This window comes from Manihot esculenta, chromosome 4, assembly GCF_001659605.2.
Source record: "Manihot esculenta cultivar AM560-2 chromosome 4, M.esculenta_v8, whole genome shotgun sequence".
NCBI lineage: Eukaryota > Viridiplantae > Streptophyta > Magnoliopsida > Malpighiales > Euphorbiaceae > Manihot > Manihot esculenta.
In genome coordinates this window covers 27,025,171-27,049,352 of record NC_035164.2, presented here as the reverse complement: position 1 = coordinate 27,049,352, position 24,182 = coordinate 27,025,171, and the positions used below count along the sequence as shown (strand labels likewise).

Sequence of the window (24,182 nt, the reverse complement as noted above, 5' to 3'; positions counted from 1 at the left end):
ATCCCTATGTGTTTATGTGTTTTGCATGTGTGTTATGTTCTTAGCTCATGTGAGAGAGCTAGACAGTCAGGTCAGGGAGCCGGCCTCGGTGCCAGTTGTCAGAGAGTTTCAGGATGTCTTTCCTGATGAGCTTCCAGGTTTACCACCTGCTAGGGAGATAGAGTTCGAGATAGAGTTGATGCCTAGCGCCGGTAGCGGTCCGGATTTCCGGGGCGTTACACAAGCTCTACAAGTCTCCAAGCTCTCAAAACCTTGCTCAAAACTTCAAAACTTCAAAGCAAATGGTAGATCTCATGAAAACTTGAAGGATGGGTAGAGAAAAACATGAAAACTACCAAAGGAGGACCAAAACTCACCTAAGCTCGAGAATGGGGAGAAAACTCGCCCATTTTCGGTCTGAGGGGCTTTTATAGGTGGCCAGCCAAACCTCCTTCGGCGGCCTAACGTGCATGCAAAACCCCCCCATGTTCGGCGGCCGAACTTGAGGTTCGGCGGCCGAACCTGGTTTGTTCAAACATAACTTTCGGAGGCCAAAAGCACTCCCGAAACCAACTCATGTTCGGCGGCCGAACTTCATTTTCGGCGGCCGAACCTGGCAAAAACCTCCTTGGTCTTTTCTTTTTCAAAACTCAAATGCTTTTTTCATTTAAAACCATGAAATCAACAAAAATCATTTTAGAAATCACATTTTACCCCTCTAGAAGACTCTGGCATCATCAAAATTTCATATTCCAACGGAGATTCCGCCGGAAGGTAGGGATTCCGATGCCGGAATCTAGCCGGGTATTACAGGAGATGTGGCAATCTGATGTGGTGGGCTATTGACACGCGGTACTAGAGAGAAAAAGCCTGGCCAAAGTTGGTTTGATGAAAGGAAAGGTTTCGACGGTTGGCATTCCGCATTCCCATTGAATGTAAGGGTGGTATTGCTGGTATTAAAAAGATTACTTATTGGAATTAGGAGAAAAGTTTAGGTGATTGAGGAAGAAGAAAAAATTAATTAATATGGGTAATTTGATTATTTTGTGATCTTTCAACAGTAGAAATGTGAAAAAATAAAAGTAAAATTTAAAAATATTTTAATAAATTTTTAAAAATATAATAACCGATTTCTAAACAATAATATATTTAGAAACTAAATTATAAATTTCTCGAATAGTCTATTTATATATATAGAGTAAGCTATTCTTCACAAGAAAGCGACATTTGATAATATTTTTGCAATTGAAAAGTAATATATAGAGCTCTCTATTATTAACAAATTAACATGTGACGTGTATTTCTATTAATTAAATTAAATTATATTTATTGTCTCTTTTATCACTATTTGATTAGTTTTAATTATTTATAGTTATTTTTATTTAATTAAAAGTAAAAATGTAATTTAAATTATTATTATTAATATTTATTCATAATAAATATTTTAAAATTATTAATGAATTGTTATTACCAATATAAATTTAATATATTTATATTATAAAGTATTACTTTCTATATCTATCATAAATTTTCAATAAATACTTAATTATGTTTGATATTTAAAAATAATATATTAATACACATATTACAAATTTTTAAATTTATAAAAAATATTTGCTTTCACATTCCAAAAAATCTTATAAAAAATAATTTTCAGTAATTTAAAAATGAAAGATTTTAAATGAAAAAAAATTTAAATAGTGATTATAAAAAATATTAATTAATTCTAAAATAATTTATTAAATAATAAATTAAATTTTAAAACAGTTCAACTTTATAGTTTTATTAAATTAGAAAGTATTATAATTTAACCCAATTAATCGAATTAAAAGTTTAAATAAAAATTAATTTAATAATAATAATTATTATAATAATAATATTATTATTTTAAAAATCAACCATATTGACGCAAGTTTCTCTCTGTGACTCGATACTCTCGCCATTTCCTCTTCCTTAAACCTAATTTCTTCTTTTTTCTTCCTCATAAAAACGATTTGCGTCAATTGACTATCGATAAAAAAGAAAATGTTGTTATCCCTATTAAAAATTTCAGAAATATTTCGATCGTCACTTATGATTTCTGTATGGTGGGAATGTTTCTCACATACAATCCAATCAATTTTCAGAATATGCAAACATTTTTTACAGATTTATGGCATTCTTTAGTGGGGTATCTATTATGGAATTAGATGTAAAAAGATATCTGTTTCGATTTTTTAATAATATTAATTTTGAAAATATAGTGAACGGGTTCTTGGTTGCCCTCTCCATATTCCTTTAACTCATTCTGATTTTTGGATTCTGATTAAAGACCTTCCTTCTGGTTATTATAACGAGATGTTAGCTAAATTGATCGGAGATTTTGAGCTTGATGAGGAGAGTGCAACCCGAATAAATAAGATACTAAAAAAAGGTCAAGAAACACTAAACATAACTTTATTACAGGTTTTCCTTCCTCTCAATAGGATGCCTCTAACAACACCCCTGTGAATGTTAATTTGACAGACAACAGTGAAGGTCGGGATAGCCGAAAGCAATGATCGTCCTGTGTTGGAACTGTCGAGGACTCGGCAATCCTCTGATAGTTAATGCATTGAAGGATTTGGTTACTAGTTATAAGCCGAACTTTTTATTTTTGATGGAAACAAAAACTCTTAGTTATCGTATGAAATTTTTTCGTAATTTTTAACATTTTGATGGTTGTTTTAAATAGATAAGAATTGGGAGGAGACCTTTCATTAATGTGGAAGAGTCTTGTATCTCTTTTTGGGTTGACTTTTCTTAAAATTTTATTGATTCGCTTGTTTCGGAAGGTAATGTTGAATGGAAGTTTACCAGCTATTATGAGTTTCCAGAATCGCAATGACGACATCAGTCATGTAACCTTATTCGAGTTTTATCTCGTAAAAACTCTGTTCGATGGTTTTATTTGGGAGACTTTAATGATTTATACTCGAGAGATGAGAAATGAGAAACATTTTTGCCAAATTATCTTATGCAAAGGTTTAGACAGGCATTTGAGAAGTAATTTTACAAAATTATTTTATGCAGGAGTTTGATTTTAAATGATTGTAAATCTTTTTTAGACTCTAGAACTATATTTCTGTTAGATGTGTTCGTCGCAATACTACTCTATATTTTGGTTAGAAAATCTATTAGATATAATCATTTCTATATTTGGAATGATATATTCTTTATTTGATGAAATTTTATTAATACAGCCAGTAATTTTGCATTAAAAAAAAATAAACTTCAAAATAAATTAAAATAAAAATAAATATTAGTATCATCCATAACACATATAAATTAACCTACTTAATTTTATTTTATTTATAAAAAACCTCTTTAAATATTTTTTAATATTTAATAAATTTAATGTTTTAAGATAAATATATTATTTTAATTAAAAAATTAATAAAAAAATTATTTTTTCAAATAATATTATTTAAAGAGGAAATGAAATTAAAATATAAAAGTAATTATAATTAAAATATTAAATTAAATAGTTCAAATCATAAACGTGGATAACGGGTATTTTTCTAGTAATAATAATAATAAACCAATTTGCTAATGTCTTCTTTCTCCTTTTCAGCTTGGAAAATTTATGGAAAGAAAAGGGCCTGGATTAATTACCATATATATTTACCATTAACAAATCTAAATTTCTTATTCGTCCACAGATCTCAGTTTATTCATTTTTCTTCTGAATACAAATAATTAATATCCCCCCCCTCTCTCTCTCTCTCTCTCTCTCTCTCTCCATCCTTCCGTGGCTACTTCACTGCTTCCCCCTTCTGTAGATCCAGAACCCTTCACTTAATCATCAATTGCTCGCACCCAATCACGCTTTCTCTTCTTCTTCTTCTTCTTCTCGTTTCAATTTTGATACCGAACAGTGAGTTATGAATCCGTAATCATATTTTTCAATTTGGGTTTTCTTTATTAGTTTTAATTTTTTTTCGATAGAAATGTTGAGAGGATCATTCCTCAATTGGCGATTTCTTGATTACTGAGTTTTTTTTTTTTAAATCCTGTGAATGAAGATTGATATAAGAATGGGCGTGGCGCAAAACAATTTCGACATGGAGGAGGGAACGCTAGAGATCGGCATGGGTATGATTATGTTTGTATAGAATTTGATTCGATAATGCTTAATTTGGAATCTGATTTGGAATTTATCTCCCGACTTGTTCCCTATTTTGGTTGTGGGTGATGATTTCTGTTTTCTTTTCTATCCTTTCCTTATTATTTTTCTTTGCATTGCAGAGTATAGAACTGTATCTGGAGTTGCTGGACCTCTTGTTATACTCGAGAAGGTTAAGGTAAGAAGATGGTGCTTTTTTTTTAAAGAATGAAAATTTTGTTATAATTATTATTTTATTTGTTGGTTTTTTTGCTGCAATTTTTAGTGATAAGCGATACATTGTCTGATTCACTCTGTTAGGGACCAAAATACCAAGAGATTGTTAATATTCGTTTAGGGGATGGAACAACCCGCCGTGGTCAAGTCCTTGAAGTTGATGGGGAGAAGGCAGTCGTTCAGGTTATTTCTATTTCACGTTCTCCATTTTTCCCTCATTAATAAATTGAGTTCTTGCAAGAATTTTGAAACATTGTGTATCTGTTAGTACTTTAATTGTGATATTGTATGTCTATTGCTCTAAATGGTCGGTGCATGGAAGGGCCAAAGAGATATTTTTATGTTAATTTTTAGTGGGAATTTTCTTTACGTGAACAATTTCTTTGGGCTGTGGCACAAATGGTGTATCTATTTATTTGCAGTAATATATATCAATTTTCTGCATTGTGGTTCAGGTTTTTGAAGGAACATCTGGGATTGACAACAAATACACAACTGTGCAATTTACAGGAGAGGTATGGAGTTCTATTTTTATATCATTTAATTAATTTATTTTGACCTTTCGCTGTCAAGAAACTGGGAGTAATTTGTAAGTCCACACCAGTGTTTCCATTACCGAAACACCTCTAATCATATGAATGGAGATGTGGAAGTTTTCTGGAAGCTTCTTTCAACAACTTGCATAAAATATCTTCATGCCCACAAGGTTGTGCTAAATGAAAATTATGCATAATGACTCTAATACTACTTTTAAATTGCACTATAACTAAAGTCTTTAACAAGTAATAAAGTCTCTTGTAAGTGAGACTCTTGTGAAATACTAAAGCAATGGATTATTTGCTATTATACTGAATAAACACCTGTAATCTGCTGAAGTTTATATCGCCAATAGTCATAGTAATAGTAATTACTCAAGATGCACCTATTCCTTAATTTTGTGATGGCTTTGGACCTGTAAATTCCATCTATAAAGTTGGAAATGGATATTTACCTCAGTTGGAAAATATCCTGTTCTTGTGGTGGATGCTAACTGTTTATTGAATTAGTCTCAATAAATATAGTTTGAGGATCAGGCGCTGTTTTGTTTCTCAAAGATTCTTGCCTGTGGAAATACTCCTTGCTGTCTGGTTGTAATTTGTAATACTAGGAATCAAACAAAAATAATTTTTTAACTTTAGAGAGACCAGAAACCCTTTTCTTTTTAAAGAAAATAAAGTAGAAGATCATGAATCCTGAGAACTACGAGGTCTCTATGTTTCTATATTTATTTATTTTTGTTAGGTACTTGATTGGAAGAGAAAATTGCTCTAAAAGATGCAGATTCTGGCACCAATGGCAATTGGGACTCTTAGCAAGGTTATTAGCCTAAGTGGTGTTCTTTCTACTTATTTACTGTGCTAGTGAGAAAGAGGGTGTGTGTATTGATGGTGGTGGTGGTTGTTCTCAATTCAGTGGCAAAGACTGTGATAATTAGGACTGAATTGGAGAATGGTTGCCAGAAAGACAATGATATTAGTGGTGGTGGATTTCAGTTGTTTTTGCCATTTGATTAGACAGAGAAAGGGAGGCTAGATTCATCTAGGTTAAGAGTTTTTCTTTTTTCCCAGTGTAAAAACTTCAAGTGCTCTTTCCACATTTTTTGTCCATATGAACATGCCACATGCCCCTTAATTGGCAGATACAATTGGAACAAATTCCAAAGAATATATAGCAAATTAATAAATGTTTTGAATTGGATAAAATTGGAATTCACGAAAAGGTTAAGATGAACAAGATCATTGGGCCTTATATACTTTGTAGAAGTGTATGAATTGACTTCGTTTTGATAGGGACTTGTTATCCTTGATTTGTTTGGAACCTTGGGGAAGATGGGAGTGGAAAAGAGCAAGGAAGGTCACTATAGAGCTGAAAATTTTGGCAAATCATGCCTCCTTTTGTAATGATTTCCTGGTTTTAATAGAGTTTCCATGTGCTTGTCATTATGTGGAGTGTTGCCATTGCACTTGAGCTTGAAGCTGTGGACAGATGAAATCCAGAAATCCAATACACCAATTACATGAAATAATTTAGTGTATGGATAGCATCTTTGTGGTAAAGGCTATATATGTTTTTACTTATTTCTTTTTATTATTTTGGGTGTTCATCAGGAGACCCATCAGGCCTTGGGCCGCAAAATATGAGCCAATCCTCTCTCCTCCCTAATTGCCATCCATTCCAGTCTTATTTAATTTCATTGATATGTGGTGGATCTTGAACTGGAGGTTTCTCTTTCCAAAACCTTGAAGGACATTGAGAGATTAATCATGTAATGCATGATTGATGTTGTTGATTACCATTATGATTTTGTTGTGTTGCTGACATGTATTTTAAGTATCTTAGCGATTTACATGGAACAAAAGAAAATGTCTCTTATTAAGGAATAAAACAAAATGACATTTTGATTTCAAAATGAAGAAAATATATAGATTAAATTAAAGAGATAATGATTTGATGATAATAAATATGATTCAACCAAAATAGTGATGGTAAGAAGTGCAGGACAGATTTTCATTCTCCCCTGTTCCAGGTAATATTCACTACCCACTGTTTAAGATCACTGAATTTCACATCTATGAAGAGAAAATGCTGCCCTCCTTTTCCTTTCCCCACCTAGAAGGTTTGCAAGCCAAACAAGTTGTGGAGGGGAATCCCCTCCATTTTTGTTCTTTTCTCCTAATTCCTCTCTTCACCATACTTTACAATTAGTACCCTCTTTAACCTAAAAATGTATTTTGAATGATTTTCCCATGTGCCATAACCACTGAACAATGTGAAACATTTAAGGAAATATTGCAGTAGATAAAAGCTATATTCTTGTGATCTAATAAATAAATATATATTTTGGTATATAATTCTTGGCAAAACATTACTTGATATGAGTTTTAGTTTGCCCATGCAATCTTTTGATTCTTTAAATGAAATATAATTACCTTATATCTCTACTTATTTGACCCTCATTGTACCCTTTCCCTATCCTGTTTTGTAGGTTCTGAAAACTCCTGTCTCAATGGATATGCTTGGACGCATTTTTAATGGTTCTGGAAAGCCTATTGATAATGGTCCTCCAATTTTGCCCGAGGCTTACTTGGACATTTCTGGTAAATGATATATTAGAGCATGTAAACTTCAGTTAATTTATGCTGCTTGTTATGTATCTCGTGTTCCTCAATTTATTATATGTCTATTACAGGGAGTTCTATTAACCCTAGTGAGAGAACCTATCCAGAAGAGATGATACAGACTGGAATTTCAACAATTGATGTCATGAATTCCATTGCTAGAGGACAGAAGATACCTCTTTTTTCTGCAGCTGGTCTTCCCCATAATGAAATAGCTGCACAAATATGTCGCCAAGCAGGTTTGGTGAAGCGATTGGAAAAGTCTGACAATCTTCTGGGGGTATATTTAGCACACCTAAATGGCTATTTATGATTAAAGATTCAATAACTTTGTATGAGTATGGTAATTTAGCAATGGAAGGTTTAATGCTGTTATACAAATGGTCATAGTTTAATTGATATAGCTTATATATTAGTGATGTAGATTTGTTTTTAGACTGAGCTGAATGGTGAAAAAAGATCCATATGGCCAATCTTAACTAGTTTAGTATTAAGGTTTAGTTGTTGTTTTATATTAGTGAGGTTAATGGAGAAGGTAATTTTTTTCTTCAAAATAATTATAATGGAATGTAGTAGGTCTAGGTTATAATTCCTTATTCCTTTGCATTTCTATTGTGCTATGACAATCCACAACCTAAAACTTAATTTTGTTTTTCTTGAATGAACTTGTGATTTTGTTAGTTTAAAGTGGTACTATTGTTGCCCTTAAAACAACATTTCTTTTTCACCTAAAAACATAGTCCGTTATTATTTGGGCAGCTGTTTCATTTTCACTTATTTATTCTTTCTTTCTAAAGTTGAGTCTGTAACTGCACAATGAACCTATCCTGCAACTTTTTCAGGATGTAGAAGAGGACAATTTTGCCATTGTATTTGCAGCTATGGGTGTAAACATGGAAACTGCACAGTTTTTCAAACGTGATTTTGAGGAGAATGGGTCAATGGAGAGAGTGACACTTTTTCTGAACCTGGTAACTTTTTACATCAGCATCTAATTTCATTGTCCTTTGATGTACTAGAGAATTGATTTCTTGTTTGTTAATCTTATAAATTGTGTTTGTTCCTGAAATTTGATTCTGCCATGCTGTCATGCAGGCAAATGACCCCACAATTGAACGTATTATCACACCTCGAATTGCTCTTACCACTGCAGAATATTTGGCATATGAGTGTGGAAAACATGTTCTTGTCATTCTTACAGATATGAGTTCTTATGCTGATGCTCTTCGTGAGGTGAGACAAAATATGGGTCTTTATTTTGCTTTGTCATAGGCAAATGTTAGTGCAATATTTACAAGTAATAATAACACAAACTTTGTGTATATCATGTAAATTTATTATCTTCTCTCTCTTTCTTTATTTTTTTTTTCTGGTTGCTTAAATATCAAGTATGGTTGTAAATTTTCCTAGGACTTCAATTTCATTTGTTTACAAGTCATATATTTGTTTTTTTCTTTTTGTGGAAACAATTTAATGAAATACTTACTAAGGTGTTAACGGTCTTAAGATTGTATGACACAAAGCAGTGATTGCTGATGCAGGTGTCTGCTGCTCGAGAGGAAGTACCTGGAAGGCGTGGATATCCTGGGTATATGTATACTGATTTGGCAACCATATATGAGCGGGCTGGAAGGATTGAGGGGCGGAAAGGCTCCATCACACAGATTCCAATTTTAACTATGCCAAATGATGGTAATGGTTCAGAGGCCATACAATCTCCTGCCCATATTATTCTTCAGTTGGAATAGGTTGCTTTAACTTAATTTTATTCTATTACCAGATATTACACATCCGACGCCAGACCTTACAGGATATATTACAGAGGGCCAGATATACATTGATAGGCAGCTTTACAATAGACAGGTAAGATTATGAGATTTGTCACTTGGAATCTAACTCAAAAGTCAAGCTTGATCCATGTTGACTATAGGAAAAGGCATTATTTGTGCATGTTAATTTGTAACATGCAAATTTGGTATTTTATATTTTCCTTGATTGCATTACTAGCCGAAGGATCCATATAGCTAATCCCAACTAGATTGTTACACAGTCCAGCCAAAGTTAAATTTCTGCAATGAATTTAATACTAGAACATGCAACATAACATTTGAATCTCAAACAGTATGATGTTTAATTGCAATGTAGCATGGTAAGAGATTGATATTTGATAAGACTTTTGATCCATTTGAATTGGGCAGATATATCCTCCAATCAATGTCCTCCCATCTCTGTCTCGTCTGATGAAGGTAAGAATTGATCTCCTAGTTGGGTTCTCAATACATTGAGCTGAAAAGCATATCATACTGAACCAGTAGAAGCACAGTACAGGAGGCATATGCTAAACACTCACATTGGTTTTTATTGCAGAGTGCCATTGGTGAGGGGATGACTCGCAGGGACCATGCTGATGTGTCCAACCAGGTCTGATTTGACAGTCACTGTTGCTAGCTTTTCAGTTAAATTTCTTGTTTTATGCTATCTAACTCCTTAAATGTCTGACCTTTTGACTCGCAGCTATATGCAAATTATGCAATTGGGAAGGATGTCCAGGCAATGAAAGCTGTGGTAGGAGAGGAAGCTCTCTCTTCTGAGGACCTGGTATTGCACTTGTTCTCTTGCTCATTGAGAATTTTATATTGTTATATCATTGAATACTTAGTACACTACAAGGGAACTGATGGTATTCCTCTGGAATAAACAGCTGTATTTGGAGTTCTTGGACAAATTTGAGAGAAAATTTGTTTCACAAGGAGCTTATGACACTCGCAACATCTTCCAGTCACTTGATTTAGCTTGGACCTTGCTTCGAATCTTCCCTCGCGAACTACTACACCGTATACCTGCAAAGACTCTTGACCTGTTCTACAGCAGGGATTCATCTCATTGAGAAAATGAAGATTGCTTGAATTGTTTTGGTGGTTCTATTCTCTATTCCTAGTTTTCTCTCATTCATGCAGAAAATAATAAAAGAAGCTGTTTCCATTTGGGATAAATTATATATTCTTCCAGTGAGGAGTGAATTGAGCTTGTAATTTATTTATTAGTTGGTACACTTTTTTGAGAGTTTTACTCAAGTGGAATTGGGCGCAATGTTTTGTAAGTTTCAAACCTATGTATTTTTGTTTCAAGTAATTTATTCTCTCTATTTTTAGTACAGATTTTTAGTTCTCTCACGTCTCCTTATATTTGCATTTTTCAGCGATTCGTCATTTTGTATGTTCGCTTTTCCTAAATTTTATTTTTATTTGTTATCACAAAATCCATTAGATTTCTGATAACACTTGTATATGGCAGAGCTACACTAAAAAATTAAATTAAAAAATATTAGATTTCTTGTATTAGTGCTACACTACTTGAATTAAAGAGTAAAAATGAGAAGCAAAATCCGGAGAGGTTAAATGCCTGCTTGCGTTATCCATTCAAATGGTGAGAAGCTAGTTGAAGTACACCGGAGGGGAGGGATTTGCTTGTGTTTGCTAACTAGTAACCTTTCAACAATGATTCTCCCCAAAATTTATATAAAAGAAGAAATCCCTAAGGTTATGATCATTTCCCTCTTCCTTCCCAAATAATGTACAAAACTTTCAAAAGTCTCCAAGTTCTATCTAATCAAGAAGTTGATAGATTAAGTTATTAAATAACCATTTCAAAGTTCACAAGGTATTATAACAAAAATATATATAACGTAGAACTCAGCCTGCTTTGGATGTTCTTACAACAGGTGGCAAGACAACTGAATCAAGGTCTCCAGGATATGGAGTCCATAGTCCTAACCCCCCTCTGCTCTCCTTCATACTGCTACCACTCCCCTTAAATTCGCTTAAGCTTTTTACCCATTCTACCTTTGACGAATGCTCTCTCGTGTGCGGATGCAACACAAACAATGAGTAGTACTCGCAATTTGGAAACATAAAGAACTTGAATGCACCTCCTAATCTGTACACAACATAGCCAAAACTCAACTGGTCTCTTGGAGTGAAGAGGTTGACTTCATTGAACCACAAGCAGCTAAACAGGTTACTCATTGCTGTATGTTCCCTTACAATAATAGCTCCCTCTGGCACATCTGCAATGAATGAATTTTCAGTATCTGGAAAAATAGCTGTATCACTACTTTTTCATTAAATGCAGCCTTCATAGGTATCATCATGAAGTACATTATTCTAAAAACATTAATGGGATGCCTAATCCACCCAATATTACATTCCTTGACATGCTAATTCAAGCATTATTTTTCTTATTCCAGAACTTCCTTTCCAATACAGTGCTTGTGCGAAGGATTTCAGGTGATAAAATCGTTGGTGTGTCATCAATGCCTATTGCCTAAAGCCTAATAGTTGTCAAGTGCAAGGTGCACAAGTTACCCGTGCCTACGTATGCATGCGCAACAAGGATAAAAGGTGCAATTTGATAAAATGTATATGCATTGCTTGCATACAATTTGTAGGTGGTATTCAATGGAAAATACCTATGAATTCATAATAAGAAATTACTAGAACCAAAATTAGTTTAACATAAATAATGTGCACATAAACATTAAGAGCATAAAAGCAAACTCTGAATTCTACTCTCAGGGTAACACCTATATTACAAACATGATGACAAATAAGATCAGTTCAGCAATGTCATTTGAGAACAAGAGTATGCAGAAAAAAGCAACTACTAGTAAGCTTGGCTTTATACACACACAAAAAAAAGAGATCACAATAGCAAATTCCAAATTCGATCCTGTTCCTAGAAATTAATAGTATTCATATCACCATCAATACAAGATTACTAAACCTTCTTTTCTCCCAATGGAGTGTAGCCCCTCTGTACTTTTCCCCTTCACCTACTTCTTCCAATTTAATCAGTTCCTCATCTACATCACTAATGGAGCAGCTCAAAACCTAGAAGCACTTTTTATATGTTATTCTGTTGTCATCTAATTAATCAGACTGAGTAAATTATACATTGTTCACCTAAGAGCTAATTTATGTAATTTTACTTATTCTAATGGTACAGTAGCATCTATGGTGAAAATGAAACATATATGCATGTATACACATCTTTGAGGATACAAAAAAACCAAAATAAAGCCCATTCTTAGTTTCTTACCACTAATGGTGCTTTTCTTTAAACTCCAAGGCTCCATTCCCTCATAACGATATATTTTCATGTGAAGATCAATAAGTGGTCGTGCATATCGTTTCCTCCGCTTGTTTGCATCAGCCTCCTCATATATACTGTGATGGTGTTTGTGTTGAGCAATAGCAAAGGTGTTCTTCCCACGCCACAAGTATCTGTACAATAAAGATGGCTAGTATTTTGTATAGTTTATTTGCTTGTATTTAGTAAAAATGCAGTGACAAAACTTCAATGTGTAAGACCTACTCTTCCATCAAAAGGAAAATGACCAACTCAGCAGGATACTAATCTTGGATAGATTTTCTAATAATCACTAGAATAAAAGACTATCAGCCATCAACCATCTCTGTCTATAGTCTGAAACAATAAAAGACTAGAATAAATAATCAACAGAAAATATAATCATTTGGTAGTACCTTTCGAGGATTAACAATGGATCAACTATCAGCTCCATTTTACCATCAATCCAAATGCTGTACTGTGCTTGAGGAAATAACCTGTGGGTTAAAATCTTGGGAACTTTACCATTCCTTCTAGGCTCATCATAAGGTGGATGCTTCAGCAAAACAAGACGCCATATGCCAACCCATAGTCCCCCATTAATGTCCTTCCTTACAGTGGCATTTTCCTTTATGAAATCAAGAGAAATCTCATCCACCACCATAAGAAAGCAGAACAGTTGCTTAGAACGATCACTTATATTTGAAGGCTGATGAGGTACATCATATCCATCAAAGATTCCAGATGCAACCACAAACCTACACTTACTGACATATTTGATATCCATGGGATCCATTTCAGCACCACCACCATGCATAAATCCACAATGAACCTGCAAAGCAGAACATGGTAAACAATAAAAAGCCAAATTAAATTCATGAGGTAAGAAAAAAAAAAAGTGCTAAAAAAAAGACTTTAAATAATAGGGAAAATCCTAATTATATTAAGGGGAATTTTTTTTTCTCTCCATTAGCATTTTCTTTTTACCGGTAATAGACTCAAAGGAAAGAAAACAATGACTCATTTTTATTCTCAAATACAAGTGTAAAGAATTAAGAGACAAAATTTGTAGCGTATTTAGATTTTGCCTTCATAGAAGATTTTAGTTTGAAACTCTGCTCTCTTTGAGACCAGCTTTCATGTCCTCCAAATAATGGGGATGGCTGAGATCCATTATTCACTAGCTCGTCCTCCATGAAGTATGATAAATTTTTAACAATATCGTCTGAAGATCCTCTTTCTGGAATAACTATTTTGTCAGGATTATTGGCTACAGGGATTGGGCAACCTAACAAATAGCAACATAAAAAGTATTACTCACTACAGCTAAAGAAGAAAACTTCAATAAAGATGAGGAAACAAAGTCTTACGGTGTTGCTGTGCAACAAATCCCCATGAGTTTAAAACGCTATATACCTTGCTTTCTTTATTACAGATAGCTGCATGTTAAATAGAAGTCATAATGTTAACCACTCACTTCAATTATCTACTTTTAAATAAGATAATTTGACTTTCACATGACATTTTTACTAGAGCTCATATAGCATGATCTCATCATGTTAATATAAAAAATTAATAAATCAATGAAGAGTTGCAGCATAACTGCTTGGAGAATTGAATATATACATATATATATATAAAAAGAAGCAACATCACCAATGTGTGTGTGATTGTGTATACATGCTAACTATGCTCTATTTGGCTGCCAATATCACGCAGCAAAATTGAGTGACATAGATTCCAATTTCAAACCATTGATTTGCTAACTCTTCTGGATCCAAGTAGATATGAATCTCCTGTAAACTAAACAGGGATGAAGTTTTCATCTTTGAACAAAAACAGAAAAAACAACAGGGGGCAATTCATACATGAAACAAAGTAAATATATAAGTGGAAGAAGAAAAAAAAGCAGGATTCACATGTTTAGAGTACCTGAAAAGAATGAGTAAGAAGACTGGCAAGACCAAACATGAAATAACAGTACAAGTAGAATCAGCAACATCCACAGTATGCCCGCTACAAGAACCAAACGAATAAAACCACGCTTCCACATTATTCTCATTGGATAATCACTAGAAAACTTCCCTGATGAAAAGAATCCACCTTCACCATCTGGGTTACCACCACACAAGTCATAACAAATAAAATCAGCCTCTACAAGCAAATCAACACCCAACACCAACGCTCCAAACTCTCAGAAAATATCTTTTAGAAAAAGTTAAAATTATAATCTTTACCTTTAGAATGCGACATTTGATTACTCCTTTCTCCTCTCCGGTTTATCCGCGAGGAAATGGCCCGTTGGATCTCTTTCTCCATAGTTAACTTACTCTGCTCACCTCCTTCTACTAATCACTTAGAAAACAGTAATTGAAAATCACAGACGGAGTGTTATATTAGCACCGACCAGATCAAAGGAGTGATTCACAGATTCAGGTGCTTAGATACTAGAATTTCTAACTATTTTAAGAGATTTTTCGAAAAGATTTACAATATATAACCAAAAAGGCATTACAAATTGAAATAGCTACGGATAAAGAACTTGATTAGATGGATGAGGGTTCCTTGCTGCAACAGACGTCGGTGGAGGAACAAGCGAATTTGAGTAGGAGCTCTAAGAATGTTAAGTTGCGTGATGGCTCGTGCGAGAAGTCGTCGGGAGATGGTGTGGGCGATTTGTTAACAATGCAGATGATGGCGATACGCGGCGGACAACATTCCGGGATGCCCTGAATGGCAAGTTCCGATTAGACTCTGTTACGTGGGATTTGGATAACTCCCCGCTCGGTTGGTTTTATTAATTATGGCCTATGGGGCTTAAATCTGGGGTTGATATGATTGGTCTTTTGATCTGTTGGTTCATGGCTAGGGATGTAAACCGGTTTGCCAAAATCTTCACACCTAAATTTGAACTGATTCCTAAATAAAAAAAAATAAAATAAAATAAAATAAAAAAAAAAATAAAAAAATCACATTTTAATAAATATACATCAAATTAAAATATTATAAATTAATCACCAAAATTTATTTATACTTTTCATTAATTATCATTAAGTTTAATAATTAATTTAATAGAAATATCATGTCTTAATTAATATTAAAAATTAATATTTTAATATCACTTAAATAGATAATTATAAAAAAATTTCAAAACTTTCCCGTACAAAAAAAAATTTCAAAATTTATTAATTTCAACTATTATATTCTCAATTTATTTTTAATAAATATATTTTAAATTAATTTTTAATCTATTTAATTTATAATATTAATTTAATTATAATTTTAAATAACATATTTCTTATAATTTTTTATTTAATTATCGGTTATAAATTATCGATTATAAATATTATGATAATAATAATACTAATACATCAATAATATAAATTAATTATATTTATCTTATCTATTTTAATTGAACTGAAAGTCAACGATTAACATGCATTTAATATAGAATATAATATGTTATATCAAAATTCCAATAATAAGAATAAGAAAAATGTGCATTTTTGTGAATATATATTAAGAATTCTTTGAGAATCAGTAAATAATTATCTTTTATCATATTTGCCAATGTCATTATTATCGCCAATATACATTAGATACAAATATGTCCATATATATTATGAAATTCATAAAATCAAGTATTAAGTTTTAATAAAGTTATCGATCCTAATAAACACATATTATAATCAATAATACTGATAGGCGTGTCAAACGTTAGACTCAAAAGCTGAAATGTAATAGTAGGATTCTACGACGATGCTTATGAGGCATTTGATATACATTCTCATATATAGATCACCGTGATGATAGCAGCATTATAAACTTTGAATATGTATATGGTATACTATGCCCTTAAGCTAATGCGACTCCTACTGAGTTCACTAGGGCGAAATATATTTAGTTTTAGTATATAATCTTGCACAGATAAAAACATATGTCATTTGATATTATTTCGAGTCATTTTCTAAATATAATATAAAGTATCATAAATAACAATATTACAAATTCATATTAAGCAGTACATAATTTCATAGACTTGACATTCCAATCAATATATAAAATAAATTTGGTTTTTGTATTTCAAATCACCAATAAGTATAGAATAACAAGTCTTACTTACCTCTTCTTATATAAAAGGTTTGATTGGCAAGCAAGCACGTGCGTAAAACAAGCATGTCAAGCAAACACATGCATAATTCATATTGATTAAGCAAATATGTCAATTTTTATGCATTCTAATCTAAGAGGAGCTGCATTATGTCAAAATTTGCACCTAATTTTCAAGTATCTTAAATAAAAATGGACCTCATTTTTATTAAGTACAAAATTAGTTATAATCTAAAAAGTACAGACTGTTCTAGATGTGACTGCTCTACATTAATTTTAATATTTCTTAAAGTTTACACTAACTCAAGTTTAGAATCAAAATTTAGTCTTTCCCTAAAAATTATAGAATTATGTCTTAGCTTTTATTTGATGCATATTGGACCTCATTTGAACAACTACATATTAAAATACAGACCAAATAACACAATCTGTTAAGTAAGTCTTCAATTTGCTAAGTTAAGTTTCACACTTTCATGCTTTCTAAACATATTTCAACTTACTCAATTATCATTCCAGCATATGTACAACACTTTCACATATTCAATATAGTATTTTCAATAATTAAATCCAAACCCTAACTAAGAATAAGCATAAGAAATTCAAAGAAAAATAGAAAATCAAGTAAACACTAAACCTTTTTCACTAAGTGCTTCAAGAGCTTGGCTTATACCTTTCCTAAACCTTTTCTTTGCCTTTATCCCTTGAAACACCCTCCTCCTTATGGATGATTAGAAAAAACTAAAATTTCAATTTTGTTTTCTATTAGAAAGTAAATAATTGTATAAAATTTCATGTTGTCCTAACTCAATCTTCCTTAAAACACTATTTCTTTTCTTACCTCTTCAAATACCTTTCCTTTTTATCTTCTTTTCATATATGGCTGTTCTATTTGCTCTTCAACTTAGGAATTAATTTGGATGGAAAGAGCTATCAATTTTGCTTGAAGAAAGGAGTGAAATTTAGGAACGAAGGAAAAAATCATGTTTTTTTTCGTCTTTTTCTTGGATGTAAGGTTTGACCATTCTTTTGTAAATGAAGAAGACAACTTATTTTTTGCTTATTTATTTATTATATGTTTTTTTAGATAGCATATAAAGGGTTTAGATAAAGTGGTGAAAGAATGGAGGATTAAGATTTAATTTCACTTTTAAACTTTTCATATTTACACTTTAACCTACTAAATTTTTTAACATATTTTAATTTAGTTTTTAAACTTTCAATATTCATATCTTGACCTACTAAAATCATAGATTTTAATTTTAGAAGCCCATTTCATATAGGTAAACACATCAGATTTAACAAGCGCCTCAAGCTACCATGTCGAGAAACCCCTAATCACCTTCTGAAAAGTGACTTGTCTTCAATTTACTAATTATACTATTTACTTTATTTTTGGATATGTCCATTTTTTATTTGAATTTTCTATGATTAAGTTATTAGGACTTAAATATTAAAATATTATTATAAATCATTTATAATCTCTATCTTAGCATATTTAATTATATATACAATGCAAGATAGACTTCTAAGTAAAACTTTTGACGTTGTATTTGTAGGTAAGTTATGTGTCAAACAGCTCAGGATTAAGCTAGCGCCTTCCTTAAGTAGCTCGGCATAAGCTAGCACCTCTCTTAATACCATTTACCCTAACAATGGAAAAGCTTAACTCAGATCTACTGGTATCTCTATTCGTACTCCAAGATTTTGGAATGTGATAATTACCTTCTTCTTCTTCTCTTCTTATTTATCGTTAAAAGGTAGGAAAGAATTTAATTTTTGCAGTAAAACTGAATAATCATACAGTGATTATTAGTAAAGCAAGGGTTGGCATGGTGGAGAGCCATATAGTGCTTAATGATTGTTTAAATAATGCTCAATTTGATCATAGAAAGGTGCTAATGGATGCTAGGGTATTTGTGAAAATTATGAATGTCAATCTAGGATGTTTTTATAATGGAAGAAAATGATGGGTCCTTATTACTACTATCTCATGGATCATGACGATAGTAGGGATTCAGACCTGATTGAAGTTTAATGGTGTTTCCTGCCTCGTTTTGTAGTTGCATGCAATGTTTTGGTCCATCTCTTTTTGTTTATTTGAGATGTTCAGGATATCACAAGCAAGAGAAACCAACGAACCCTTCATCTATCTTTGTTTAGTAGCGGTATGTATGCCTTTGCACTATCTTAGTAAGGGTGGTTAGTGTTTTACATGCTCATTCTCAAGTCATCCATTCTAGTATGGATAGTGTTGATAAGGGATTTTGACTTTTTACAGTCATCTTTGACAGTTTTAGGATCATTTCAGACTTAGGATGTTTTCTGTACTTTTAGATTGTCCTTAGCTTTTGTCTGATTATTTTAATTGTGTTCTTTCCTTAAAAGAAGCTACTAGTCCAAATGTTAATCTTTTAGATATGAACTTTCTAGGATCCAATTTTACATGGTGGCATGAAAGGTTTGGATCAAGTTTTATGCAACTAAGTTGGATCGTAGTTTCTATTATTCTAAATACTATTTTTAAAATTATTTTCAAACAAAATCTATATATGGATGTGAAAAAGTGGATTTTCCATTCTTCTAGTTATAGTCATCAATATATGACTTTTGAGAGCTTAGATTTTGGTTATCTTTCATTTTTTACTGAATTTGAGCTTGTATCTAAACCACATAATTTACCATAGTTAAAACATAACTTGAAAATTATTTATAGTTTGAAAGTTAGGGCAAAAGAAATAACTTTGTATTTGGATAAGAGAATTTGAAATATAAAATTTGAATTTGATAAAATTATATGCTTTATTCTTAAATATAGATCGTGATAACCAGTGATTCACATAAATATAGAATCTAGATATATAACGAGTGTAGTGCTTCTAAATCAGGTACTGAATCGTGTGAGTGGTATTAAATGTGTTCAGTTAATATATCAATACTAATTATAGGTTTAAAGTATTTAAAATATTTAGGGAAAATTACTTCTTAGTCCCTCAGGTTTAACGTAATTAGCACTTCTGTCCCTCTATTTTGGCGACCCAACACTTAAGTCCCTCACTTTCTCTTCCGTCCAAATTCGTAGTCCTTCCGTCCATTTAAACCGTTTGGTCAAAGAGTCAAAAGTGAGAGGTGATAATTTTTTCCAGAAATACCCTTCTCTTAATGTGAAATTCCTTTGTTTTTTTTTTTCTCTTTCATGCTTTCTTCGGTTGAAGAAGAAGAAGAAGAAGAAGAAGAAGAAGAAGAAGAAGAAGTTGCAGAAAAGGGTAGGAAGAAGAAGGAGAAGAAGAAGAAGAAGAAGAAGGAGAAAGAAGAAGAAGAAGAAGAAGAATAAGAAGTTGCAGAAAAGAGGGTAGGAAGAAGAAGAAGAAGAAGAAAGAAGAAGAAGAAGAAGAAGAAGAAGGAGAAAGAAGAAGAAAAGAAGAAGTTGTAGAAAATGGTAGGAAGAAGAAGGAGAAAAGAATGAGAAGAAGAAGAAGGGGTATTTGGGTTTGGGTTTAGTGAGGGTTAATTTTGTCAATTCACGTGTCCCAAACGGCTATTTTGGACGGAAGGACTGTGAATTTGGATGGAAGAGAAAGTGAGGGACTTAAGTGTTGGGTTGCCAAAATAGAGGGATAGAAGTGTTAATTACGTTAAACCTGAGGGACTAAAAAGTAATTTTCCCAAATATTTATAATTTTTAAGTAACAAAAGAGTTACGAAATTTAATAAAATTTAATAAATAATCCTGTTTCGATTTATGAATTGAAATTATTCAACTAATTGTAGTTTTAAATTTAAATTTTAATTCGGATTTGGCTACTCTATTAAGGTTTTAAATAACATGGGTGTATATAGAGGTAAAACTAAAATTTCACACTCTAACGTTCATTTGATCCAAAAGCAACTTGTTACCTATTTCAATTAGCAAAAAAACTCAACATGACCTGAATTCCAATGATTTATAAAATTGAAAGTTGAATTAAATGTCAATTTGACAATCCGAATGACCACACCCAAAACTGACTCATTAGGATTGAATTGATGGACTTGAAAATTAACTTTAAAAAAAAAATACTCTTTACTTGAACTTCACGTTTCTCAAAATGACAAAACCATTTGCACAAAGTCATCTCACTAAATAGCAACTCAAAATAGCCCCATTCGAATCATATTAAAGAGCAAGATTCAAATAATTTCCGACTCAAAATAACACGAATTCAAATTAAATATAAATTTACTGTCATTTTTTAAATTTAAATTAGCCTAAAACTTTCAATTGAGCTCAATTAATTATACTCAATAAACACAGAAAAAATTAAATATTTATATAAAACCTTGTTAAATTCACATTCATAGTGGAGTGTGCATATATGGAGAATTTTATCAAAGTTTTCAAAATTTTATTAAAATTATCATAATTTTATCAAAATTACTAGTGTTGACATATTCTATTTTTGAGAAAAAAAATACTTTTAATTGCCAGAAAAAAGTATTTTTAATTGTCAAAATTAGAATTGATGTTCCGTATATAGCCTTTTGGAGCACAAATGATTTCATTTTAAATAATTACCTCAATGACCCATAAAATAATACTTTCTATTATATAATTTTTATTTTTTAATTATTTCAAAATTATTGTCATTTTTTTTAAAATTATAGTATCATATAAATTGATTATTATGATCCTATTTAATTTTATTTTATTTTTAAAAAAATTTTCAAAATATTTTTTAATATTTAATAAAATTTAATATATTTAAAATGAATATAATTAAAAAATTTTTAAAAATTATATTTTATGAAAAAACAAAGTGAAAAGGAAAAAGTACTTGAATCACATATCTCCCAACTTTAACCCTTAAGTTTTAGGATTAAACTGAGAAATACCAATGCTCAAATCAATATAGCAAGAAAATATTGGTTCACATGAGGAATGTTGCCACACATAAAGCTGCAGTCTTTTGCTCATTGAAAGCCAAAAAGCCAAATAATCCATTTATTCCAATTAATTAATACAAACCCATATTGCATTAAGTATGAAATCAATACAAATGCAGGGTGTTTTTCTCAAAAAATTATTTAATACAATCATTACATGTGCAACAGCTAAATATTGAACATTGATTATTATGAGACTAGCATGAGAACCATCATAATCAGTGACAATAATACAACTGTTGTACGTAAAATTTCTTGTCCCACTCCCCAACCCCCACCCCCTCCACCCCAAAACTCGGTTGGAATTTTGTTCCCTGGATAACATTTTTTTGGGCTAGCAATGCTAAGAGGGGAATAGGCTTTGTAAGCAGGCAAGTGAAGGCAAGAACATATATGAAAAAGAAGTGGCTGTTCTTCTATCAAGCTGTCCTCCTAAGAAGCAAAGCCAACAGATAGCATAGGACAGAGTCTACCGATGAAAGCACAACAATGAGCAGTGCCACAATAACCAGGGTAAGAGTTGCTGTCTTCAGCTGCACACATCAATTATGAAATCTAAGACTATCTCAAAATCACAACGGCTTTCAACCAAGAATATTTTCATTAGATGGTGCAATAAATGTTCATCCAGATTCGAAAACCTGCAGTGTATGAAAAATTGGCAATGCATTTGGTGGTTTTGGCATCATCAGCCATGTTCCAGATGAAATAAAATCTTACAACTTACAAATGACGCGAATTTATGCTACATACCGTGCTTTGGAAGCTTGGCCATTCTAAGTACTTTAGCTGACTAGGCTGCTCAATCAGAAAAGAGAATAGCCATTTCACACCCCTGGAAAGAAGATTTAACATCATTGCTTTCATTTCTGCTAAATTCTGTCAAATGTGAAACCATGCCAAGCCTATAACTTTGTTGACATATCACTATTCCTTCCAAATAGAGAAGCATATAAATATAAATATACCAGACAACTTCCTTAACAAGAGTCAGAACAAAAGGTTCTGGAGGCATGTCATCTTGATAGCTCCATTGATACTGATTCCTTCCTGCAGACAAAACATACTTGTTGCTAGAAGGCTTTGCAGGGAAATATTGAGTGCTTCCTCCAGAAATCTATTAGAACAAAAAAATCCATTCTCAAAAACTAGAAACTGGATACAAAATCTTTAAAAAGAATTTTAAAAAAGGGCAATTAAACCAGGAAGAAAAAAGAAACTCACCCTTTGAGATAGCTTAATGACATTGTCATCATTAAATTTGATTCCATTGCATCTTCGAAACCCAAAAGGTTGTTTAGGATGATTAACCAAACCTGTGGAAGACAAGGTAATGAATTTCAAGAAAATTTAACACAAAAATTGATTACAAAAAATGATGTTTATAATTTAAGCTAGTTTAAGGCAAAAGGAAATGGACCCAATTCACCTCATTTCAAGATTTCCTTTCCTATTATTGCACTTTAGAGCATCAAATGATACGACAGAAATTTCTAGAATAATAATTAAAATCTGGGTCCATCTAGTCTTATCTAAATCAATTGAACTCCTTTATTAAAACAATTACATTTCAATTTGATTTCTAGAACTAAAGAAATAGACCCTGATAATCATGGAAATGCAGCAGAGAGAGAGAGAGAGAGACCTGAAAAGCTTCTTGGACATCCAGAAACAACGACCTTCATAGTAGTACGAATGTTAATTATTCATCAATCTGCATAAAAGATTGGGAATATTTCCTATCAAATTACAAGAAACCGAAAACCACACAAATCCAATATGCAGTAATTCATTATGAAAACTAGTTTCTAACACTGAAATACTAAAAAAGTTAACTATGAATTCTAGCCCTAAGCAAAGAAATCATCACAGAAAATCCAAAACTTACGGAAAATGATAAGACAAGGATTACAATTTACAAGTACTCTAGTTTATTTCTATCCAAAGTTAACTAATTTTAAGCTCCACGAAGAAAATTATCAAACTGTTGAAGACGAAAGAAATAAATTACCGGTTTGCAGTGGGTGCTGTTAATGGGAAGACGCGCCGAGGAAGAGTTGCACAGATTGAGAGGGAGAGGGGAATACGGCGACGAACCTTAGAGCCAGCCCATTCGGCGAACACAGAGGATTAAAAGATAAAATTTTTAGGGAAAAGTCCAAAAAAATTATGATCAATTCATTATAGTACATTAAAATTTTTAATAAATTAATAAAAATTTACAAAAATTAAGATGATATCATTAATAAATTAATAGAAATTACAATATGATTCGGATTAATTTAAAATAATATGAAAATTTCATTTTATATTAGTCATAATAATATTAGAAATAAAATTTATATACAGACTTAAACCATCATATAATTATTAGAAATAAATTAAAAAATTTTCCGTACATTTTAATTTTTTATACATATTTAAAAAATTTTTAATTATATTTATTTTAAAATATTAAATTGTATTAAAAAATTTTTGAAAATAAAATAAAATATAATAGTAATTTATATATTATTATAAAATAATTA

At 31.7% G+C, this 24,182-nt stretch overlaps 3 protein-coding genes across 5 annotated transcripts; 1 reads left to right on the top strand and 2 right to left on the bottom strand.

Annotated features, from left to right (window-relative positions):
- The first annotated feature begins 3,652 nt into the window (after nt 1–3,652).
- On the top strand, nt 3,653–10,653 carry LOC110613118 (V-type proton ATPase subunit B2). Of its 2 annotated transcripts, XM_021754076.1 has the most exons (15): nt 3,653–3,874; nt 4,023–4,092; nt 4,246–4,301; nt 4,424–4,522; nt 4,795–4,854; nt 7,365–7,476; nt 7,569–7,777; nt 8,340–8,468; nt 8,593–8,730; nt 9,039–9,189; nt 9,278–9,360; nt 9,696–9,743; nt 9,865–9,918; nt 10,012–10,095; nt 10,199–10,653. In XM_021754076.1, the coding sequence occupies exons 2-15, from the start codon at nt 4,035–4,037 to the stop codon at nt 10,382–10,384; spliced, it is 1,467 nt and encodes a 488-aa protein (XP_021609768.1). In that variant the 5' UTR covers nt 3,653–3,874; nt 4,023–4,034; the 3' UTR covers nt 10,385–10,653. The 2 variants fall into 2 exon arrangements, with proteins under 2 accessions (XP_021609768.1, XP_021609767.1); XM_021754075.1 differs by lacking the exon at nt 3,653–3,874 and having other exon boundaries at nt 4,017–4,092.
- Nucleotides 10,654–10,871: 218 nt separating this feature from the next.
- LOC110613117 (probable hexosyltransferase MUCI70) lies at nt 10,872–15,499 on the bottom strand. The gene is made up of 7 exons (XM_021754074.2): nt 14,862–15,499; nt 14,557–14,736; nt 13,995–14,063; nt 13,713–13,912; nt 13,041–13,456; nt 12,595–12,779; nt 10,872–11,563 (listed from the first exon to the last, which is right to left on the bottom strand). Exons 1-7 carry the CDS (start codon nt 14,941–14,943, stop codon nt 11,190–11,192), a joined length of 1,506 nt encoding a protein of 501 aa, XP_021609766.1. The 5' UTR covers nt 14,944–15,499; the 3' UTR covers nt 10,872–11,189.
- Nucleotides 15,500–21,748: 6,249 nt separating this feature from the next.
- On the bottom strand, nt 21,749–23,793 carry LOC110613177. Of its 2 annotated transcripts, none has more exons than XM_021754182.2 (6): nt 23,666–23,789; nt 23,300–23,368; nt 22,879–22,970; nt 22,623–22,771; nt 22,408–22,489; nt 21,749–22,187 (listed from the first exon to the last, which is right to left on the bottom strand). In XM_021754182.2, exons 2-6 carry the CDS (start codon nt 23,337–23,339, stop codon nt 22,074–22,076), a joined length of 477 nt encoding a protein of 158 aa, XP_021609874.1. In that variant the 5' UTR covers nt 23,340–23,368; nt 23,666–23,789; the 3' UTR covers nt 21,749–22,073. The 2 variants fall into 2 exon arrangements, with proteins under 2 accessions (XP_021609874.1, XP_021609875.1); XM_021754183.2 differs by having other exon boundaries at nt 22,093–22,295; nt 23,666–23,793.
- Nucleotides 23,794–24,182: the final 389 nt, after the last annotated feature.